The sequence below is a fragment of the Simochromis diagramma genome, unplaced genomic scaffold (assembly GCF_900408965.1).
Source record: "Simochromis diagramma unplaced genomic scaffold, fSimDia1.1 OVJJ01000669.1, whole genome shotgun sequence".
Lineage (NCBI taxonomy): Eukaryota > Metazoa > Chordata > Actinopteri > Cichliformes > Cichlidae > Simochromis > Simochromis diagramma.
Genome location: NW_024387458.1, coordinates 321,648 through 329,147, shown reverse-complemented (window position 1 = coordinate 329,147; position 7,500 = coordinate 321,648). Strand labels below are relative to the sequence as shown.

At 50.0% G+C, this 7,500-nt stretch overlaps 1 protein-coding gene across 1 annotated transcript in view; it reads right to left on the bottom strand.

Annotated features, from left to right (window-relative positions):
- The window catches only part of LOC120722996, a 19,144-nt gene extending 12,642 nt beyond the window's left edge, over positions 1 to 6,502 (bottom strand). The window contains exons 1-6 of the mRNA XM_040014217.1: positions 4,164 to 6,502; positions 3,368 to 3,500; positions 2,692 to 2,808; positions 2,345 to 2,560; positions 2,109 to 2,275; positions 779 to 938 (exon numbers count right to left, since the gene is read on the bottom strand). Coding sequence (XP_039870151.1) covers positions 779 to 938; positions 2,109 to 2,275; positions 2,345 to 2,560; positions 2,692 to 2,808; positions 3,368 to 3,394 — 687 coding nt within the window. The 5' untranslated portion in view covers positions 3,395 to 3,500; positions 4,164 to 6,502. The remainder of the gene's footprint in view (positions 1 to 778; positions 939 to 2,108; positions 2,276 to 2,344; positions 2,561 to 2,691; positions 2,809 to 3,367; positions 3,501 to 4,163) is intronic.
- Between the last annotated feature and the right edge of the window lie 998 nt (positions 6,503 to 7,500).

The window sequence follows — 7,500 nt, the reverse complement described above, 5'->3', positions numbered from 1 at the left end:
CGACACATAGCGTTTTTTTAAAAGCCGAGAAATGCCCCGTATTTGATAGCTTGCTGCGAGACCTCACACCGAGCGCATCTACTGCGGGTGTGGTGCCTGTTATCGGACCGGAGTTAGCAACATCCCCCAAGAACCCGAAGAGGAGAGTCCTGGCCCCTAGCCCTGCCAGTGTAGCAGAAATGATGAGGATGATGATGCAGCAGCAGCCGTTCTTCTCTGCGTGAGTAGCTTAATGTTGTCCGTGTGTAATTTACGTTGAGTAGGCTAACCACGTTATTACATTAATGCAGGTAAGGTGAACTAGCAAACATCATCATAGCTACATGCGGCTGTCTTCTTGTTTGATGGCAGATGCTCCCTTCACCCTGGCCAAAAAGGCTAAAATGACCAAAGAAAAAGTGGACGAAATTCATAGTCAAAGATCTCCATCCATTTTCAACGGTGGCGTCACCATCACTCAGGTGAAAAATGTCGTATTACTCTGACGTAAAAAAAATAGTATCTTATAGACTGTATGTTGCAGAAAAAAAGAGACGGCTAAAAATAAAAACATGTTCTTCATTCTTTAAGCACCGGCACCATTTCAAAAGTACCGGTTTGGCACCGGTATCAGAGAAAACCTAAACAATACCTTCCCTGCTGTTTACCCTCATGTTGTTCGAGTGTTCCTACCTGTAAGTATTTGTAAGTAATATAAGTACAGAGTAATATAAGTACAGAGTAATATAAGTACAGAGTAACTATGGCCGTAGCCGCGTGCTGTGTGAGGCGTGCGTACCTGGTGCAGAGGTAGGTTGATGTGTTTCAGCAGGGACTTGATGGCCGTCTGCAGCTCATAGTACAGTAAAGGGGCGTGGCTTTCTGCCCGGGGCCCCGCCCCCTGGCCGTCCTCCTTCTCTCCTGCAGCTGCCAGCGTCTGGATCCAGTCCCACTCCTCTCTGATTGGACAGCACACACAGACAGAGGCGGGTCACTGATGCCGTCAGAGACTTCCTGCGGACCGCAGGGCGGGGTCTCCGCGCGCCTCGGCTAACCGAAACCGACAAATCAACACCAGCTTCATCTGCACGCCGGCTCACACACTCAAAAACACAGCAGCAGCTCTTTTCTCTCCCGTTTCTTCCATTCTTCGACCACGCCGAGCTGCCGAGCTCGCACATATTCTTGGAAGTCGACGAGCAGGAATACGATGTTGATCCTCGATCAGTCCGAGCGAGGACACGCCGAACATCTCACACTGACTTTAGCTCACAGTAGGAACCAACTGGTGCTGGAGCTTCACGAGGTAACGCGGCAAGATTAAATTCGGTTCCCTCTTTTCATCGTTAGTTCCCTCCTTCGTTGGTTTGTTCATCGCTTCCTTCCGTTCCTAGCTTGTTAGATTCTTCTTTCCTTCCTTCCTGGTTGCTGTGTTTGCATCTTCCATGTTTTTCTTTTTTTTTCTTTTATTTCTTTGTAAAGTTTCTTCACTTGTTCCTTCATTGGTTACCTTCTTCCTGTGTTGTTCCTTCTTCCTGTTTTTCTTCCTTGGTCCATTTTCTTCTTTTCTTCAGTCTCTTTGTTACTTGCTTCCTTTTTAGTTCCTTCCTTTGTTTCTTCCTCTGTTTATCCAAAGTCGAGTTACACGGGTGACAGACCAATGAGGGAGCTGCACACGTCCATTTTGCCAGCAAAACTTTCCAGATATTCCCGGACGATTCCAAGGTGCTCGCAGGCCAGATGAGGTATTCCCCCAGCATGTTCTGGATCAACCAGGAAATCCCTTCCAGTTTTCCAACCCGCCACAGGCTCCGGGCAGCCGTCCTAATCAGACGTCGACCCAGCCGCCCTGCAGAGGAACCTCATTTGATTTCAGCCACGTGTGCTGCTGCAGGAACAAAGCAGCGTTCGCTCTACATTTCACACGGAAACAGCACCAAACTGAGAGCTCGCCATTCAACAACCCCGCAGTCTGAGAGCGAGCGACCTCACTGACATGAAACAGCTTGGAAACCTTCCTCCCTCCTCCTCTCAGCTCCTTCAGCTGAGAGCACTGACCCCGTCTCCCACCCTCGTCGTGCACTCGCCTCATTCAATGCAGCTGTTATTCAGCACTGAGGTAAGCGTACCTGGACACGTTGGCGTTGTCTCGTACGCGGGTGTGGCAGAGCATGTTGGGGGTCCGCTGGGACACCAGGACCTTGATCTGGTCCACGGAGCTGCTGAGCTTCAGGTAGCCCAGGTAGAGTCCCGGGGCGAGCCGGTGGGTGCTGCGCCGCTGGTACGCCAAAATGTCCTGAAGGGCAGAAACAGAAACGGGTTAAATTCAGGACTTCCTGTCAGGTGACTCGCGCCTGTGCCTCACCTGTATGGTGATGATGAGGATGTCGAGGGCGTAGGGCTCCTCGGGTGTGGACAGAGACTTCCTCTGGCTCTGCAGTTTGGTCACCTGCATCCACTTCCCGCTGAACAGCGAGTGCTGGCTCTCCGTGTCGCGGATCGTCACCAGCAGCACGTTGCCATGGCGATCCTTGATGGGCTCGTAGTGGACCCGGCCCAGGTTGTGGGTTCCCAGGAGGTTCTGCGGGTGGAGCAGGTAAACATTACAGGATTACAGGTCTGAGACGGCTCTGGGCACGCTCGGCCTGTCGGACGTCACTTTGAAGGTTTGGTTTGTGATTTTCACTGAAGCTGATTGGTCGGTTTCCTGACCTGCAGCTGCCCGGCGGCGGTGAGCATCTTGTGCCTGGCCTGCAGGGTGGAGGACGACGACATGGACACCGACATGCTCTGTCTCAGCCACCGGACGTCCTCCCACATGCAGGACAGCTGCAGACACACAAACGGGAAGTTGACATCAGAGACACAGCGTGTGAAAAACTGTCCATTAACACACTTTAATCCTTTGCCGTTCCTCCTCCACCCTCTTACTACAACCAAGCAAAAGCTGCTGAGGGCTGAAGCAGCCATTATGACTCCAGCTCGCACACACTGGTCACACTGGTCACACTGGTCACACTGGCAGCTTCCCTACAGAAGCCCTTCAGTTACAGCAGACTTGCAGGTTGTAGCGCTGCAGCGATTCGGTTCGTTACGCTGAACCTCGTGACTCATTTTTCGCAGGTTCAAACCCACAGTCTTTAGAAACAGAGAAGTGTGGCAGTACAGAGAGGCTGGAGGGAGACCAAAACCCTGAAACAAGACGTGAACTGTTCAGACATTTATGTCCAAACCAGCTGCCTGCTGGGAATAAAAGACAGCCGAGACCCAGCAGCAGAAATAAATACGACACATGATGAGAGGAAAGGGTGTGAGGAGCAGAGGGCTCATTCAGAGCTGCCGGACAGGCGACGATGATGACGAAGATGATGAGGTTATATTTGCGTACCTTTGTGAACCACAGGAAGTCCTGCATGAGCGAGCTGCTGTACGAGTCATCCACCTCCACGATGGGGATCTGCTCCTCGGCCGTCACCAGTAAACTGTCCTTATGGTAGAACACAGCCGCCAGGTAGATCCCCCTGCACGCACAGGATGGTGCGGTCCGCACAGGTGAATAGAAAGGAAAGCGTGCTTATGCTAATGATGCACTTTACAGTTTAATCAGATTCGGTCTGAAAAACGATCATTTTATGAGTTTACTGAGTTAAATTAGGATAAAGATGTTTGTTATTCTGTTTCCTGTGTCTCTGCTTCCTGCTGCAGCTTTCTTGCTGTGGTCCGTCATCGCGCTGACATCAGTGGTTTCAACTTCCTGAAACAACTTTATGTTGTGGTGTGAGTCACTGAAACCAATCAGAGACTTTTAAATAAGAAAGACACAAGAAACTAAATCAGCAGTCCTGAAAAGCTCAGGCGCCAAGTTGGAGCCACTGATGTCACTGCAGGACTACCACAAGAAATTCCACCCAAGAGAACTACTGTTGATACCAGCAGGGCATCAGTGTCTATGGGAGGGATGGCTGCAAGAAAACTCCTGCAACATCCACCAAGACTGAGCTGGTTCCCATGGGAACTGGATCCACATATTTCCACTAAAACATGGAGGTGCTACTGCGAGAATTCCCACCCGCCACACCTAAACCAATGAACGTGATGCTGGTGCCACAAGAACGGGAAGCCTATGAAGGTTACAGTGAAGCCGAGAGCGTCCTCAGGCTCGTCGTGGAGAAGCAGCTTCTGACCTTTTCAGTGTCTTTACAAACTTGTTGGAGGAGTTGAAGAGATGTTTCAGACTTCTGGAGACAGACTGCTTCCTGCTGGGGTTCTGCAGCTTAGAGGCATCTGAACAAAAAGACGAGAGAAGAAGAAAACAAGTTAAAACTGCATTTTTTTTCCAGCTTCAGTCTAAATGTTTGTTTATGGGACAGCGGGGTCGAGCTTCTCTCCCACGCTGCCGCTCTGACTCAATCTTATCTCCTTTCCCTCGCGTCCTCTGTCGCTCCCTCCGGCCGTCCTCTGGCCTCGCGAGGACGCCGACTGGCCGCTCAGTGATGCCAATCTCCAGACCGCAGCGCCCCTTTTACTGCAGCTAATTAAGCATCACGTAATTACCGTCCTGTAAACAGACGTCAGACGTGGAGCCGACAGGAGCCGGCCGCAGACCGCCAGGGGAACGAGCCATGATACAGATGCACGGTGGAGGGAGCGCCGAGGAAAAACAGATCATCGATCCCGTGACCTCTGACCCCTTCCCAACAGAAAAGCAGCACACAGCAACATCACCGTAGGTCACAGCGTCCTCGTGTGCTGGTGCTTTAAAGCATTTTATTAAAACCATGTTGGTTTAACATATTAAACGACTTTAAGGAGCAACATCTGTGCAGCTGTGTGTTTAGTGTCACGTCAGTTCATTTTCATTCAGTTTGTGTTTCAGCTCAAACTGACGTCTGAAACACACGAAGCTCACGTGAAACCCTGAATCTGTAACTACCTGCACGTCACAGCTGCGAAAGGTCGCCCCCTGCAGGCCATGAACGGTACGCTCACTGTTTTTATAAGCACGTTAATATTGCTGCAAACAAATCGACTTACATGCCTGAAAGTCCCACAAAACAACCTGCATCATGTTTAATGACTCGCTGTGTTGTTTGTCTGCTCTACTCAGGATCTCAGAGACGAGGGAAACATCGTGATCCCGGCGCTCACGACCATCTTCTGCTGATCTCTCCTCACAGGCTGCTGTTGTTCCTCTGTTGGGTTTGACGAGGTGAATTAAGGCTTTGGGTTTCTATCTCTCCATGAAATTGCTGTTTGCTCGTTAAAAGCTGTAATTACAGCTCGTTTTATCGGGGCGCCTTTTGTCCAGCTGCTGCTGCTCTCGCGCACTCGCATTTGGAAAATTGGCCTTTTTCCGAGTCTGTCAGAGGGAACCTGACGACTTTAGCAAGTCTCTGTGTGCGTGAGCTCCGAGCTAACCGGCTCTGACAACTGGATAATGTGACGAGAGCTCGCACGCCATGCTGAATAAACACAGGAATGAGTTTTGTTGGAGAGGGCTGCAAACACGATTGGAGTCGATTAATGAGGCGTCCACCTCTCCATCTGTCAGAGAGGAGGACGGGGGAGAGTTTGAGTTCTGACCTTTCAATTACAGGTTATTACAGCGTTTAACTGCTTCTGAGACAACAGCCAGCTAAGTGAATGAGACGAGGAAGAGGAGACAGATGAAGGCCTGAAACCTCCTGCAGCCTGCAGTGACGATGACGATGTGATTAATAAAAAAACTGCGTTGTGATCGAAGAGCATGTTTGTGTCTGCAGACTGTGTCTCCACACATGTATTTCTGCAGATATTACAGCAATAAAGTCAAAGTCATGACAGCAGAAGCTAAAACGAACACAGTGACGACTTTGTGATGTCGCTGTTTGTGTCTGCAGTCTTCACTGTGGACTCATGTCCTCTGTACTGCTCATTGTAACAAACTATACTGGCTTATATTTTTAGATCAGTTTATTTAGTAGTGACTGCAAAAAACGTCCAGCTAAGTGAGCTCAGCTGCATTTGATCTGTGGTTGAAGTGTTTTCATGACTTTGAGCCATCAGTGGGTTTGTGCAGCTGCTGAATCACAGTCAGGTCTCTACGCCGTCACGTGATCAAACAACAGTGACCATCTCTTGACCTGATCTGAATCGATCACGTTTCCACGCGACTCTGAGAAGGTCACGGTGTGCACGTTTCTGTGGATGTGACAGACTTACACAGAGTGTCCTTCATCACCGAGGCCGCCGCAGAGAAAGCTCCGGGCGTGCGGGCGAACGCCGCCGCCTGTGTGAGCAGGGATTACTCGTGTCGCGGGGACAAACGTGTTTACACGGCCTCATGACCTCAACCAATAAACTGCACGGTCAGAGTGTGACGGCGGGCATGCTGAGGGTTGGGAGATGAATGGAGGTCAATGTGATGACCTCTGATGTCATGGAAACGTCTCACACACATAATAAATGAAGATGCTGCTGGCTGAGCTCCTCCTCCACAGTGGTGCTTTGTACCCACACTGCTTCATTTCACACATTTATTTTTGTTTCTCTCAGTGTGTGTGTGAGTGTGTGTGTGTGTGTGTGTGAGTGTGTGTGTGTGTGTGTGTGTGTGTGTGTGTGTGTGTGAGTGTGTGTGTGTGTGTGTGTGTGTGAGTGTGTGTGTGAGTGTGTGTGTGTGTGTGTGTGAGTGTGTGTGAGTGTGTGAGTGTGTGTGTGTACTACGCTGTACACACACACACACACACACCACCACACCACCACACACACACCACACACACTTCACACACACTACTGAAAAGCTCTCACACACACTACTGAAATTTTAGCCTCCACACACACTACTGATATTTAGCTCTCACCATCACGCTACACCACTTGACATTTTACGCCTCTCACACACACTACTGAAACGCTCCCACACACTATGAAACTTTTAGCTCCAACCACTGACACTTACTGAAACGCCTTCACACACCCCACTGAACCGCCTCACACACACTACTGAAACGCTCTCACACACACCACTGAAACGCTCTCACACACACCACTGAAACGCTCTCACACACACTACTGAAACGCTCTCACACACACTACTGAAACGCTCTCACCCACATTTCACTCCCCACACGCTCTTCACCACACACCACTTAACGCTCTCCCACCCACTACTGCCCTTCGCTCCTCACACCACTACTGACCGCTCTCACCCACCAAACTAACTTGCGCTCTCCCCCCCACCCTGAACTGCTCTCTCAACAACACCACTTGAGCCTCACACGCTACTGAAACCTCTCACACACCCACTGCACACGCTCTCACACCAACCCCTATGCTGCATCTGCACGTCTCTCCGTTTTACAACAGCATTCACTCTTACTGAAAAAGTTATTTTTTTCATTTTATAACTCAGCTAACAATTACGGCCCCACCCCTCGCTGAAGTACATTTTTTTTATGCCCCCTGTCTATTTAGCCACCCTTTTCTCTCACACAACAACCTACTTGATATAATATATTCCTAACTTGTCTCAACTCAACACCC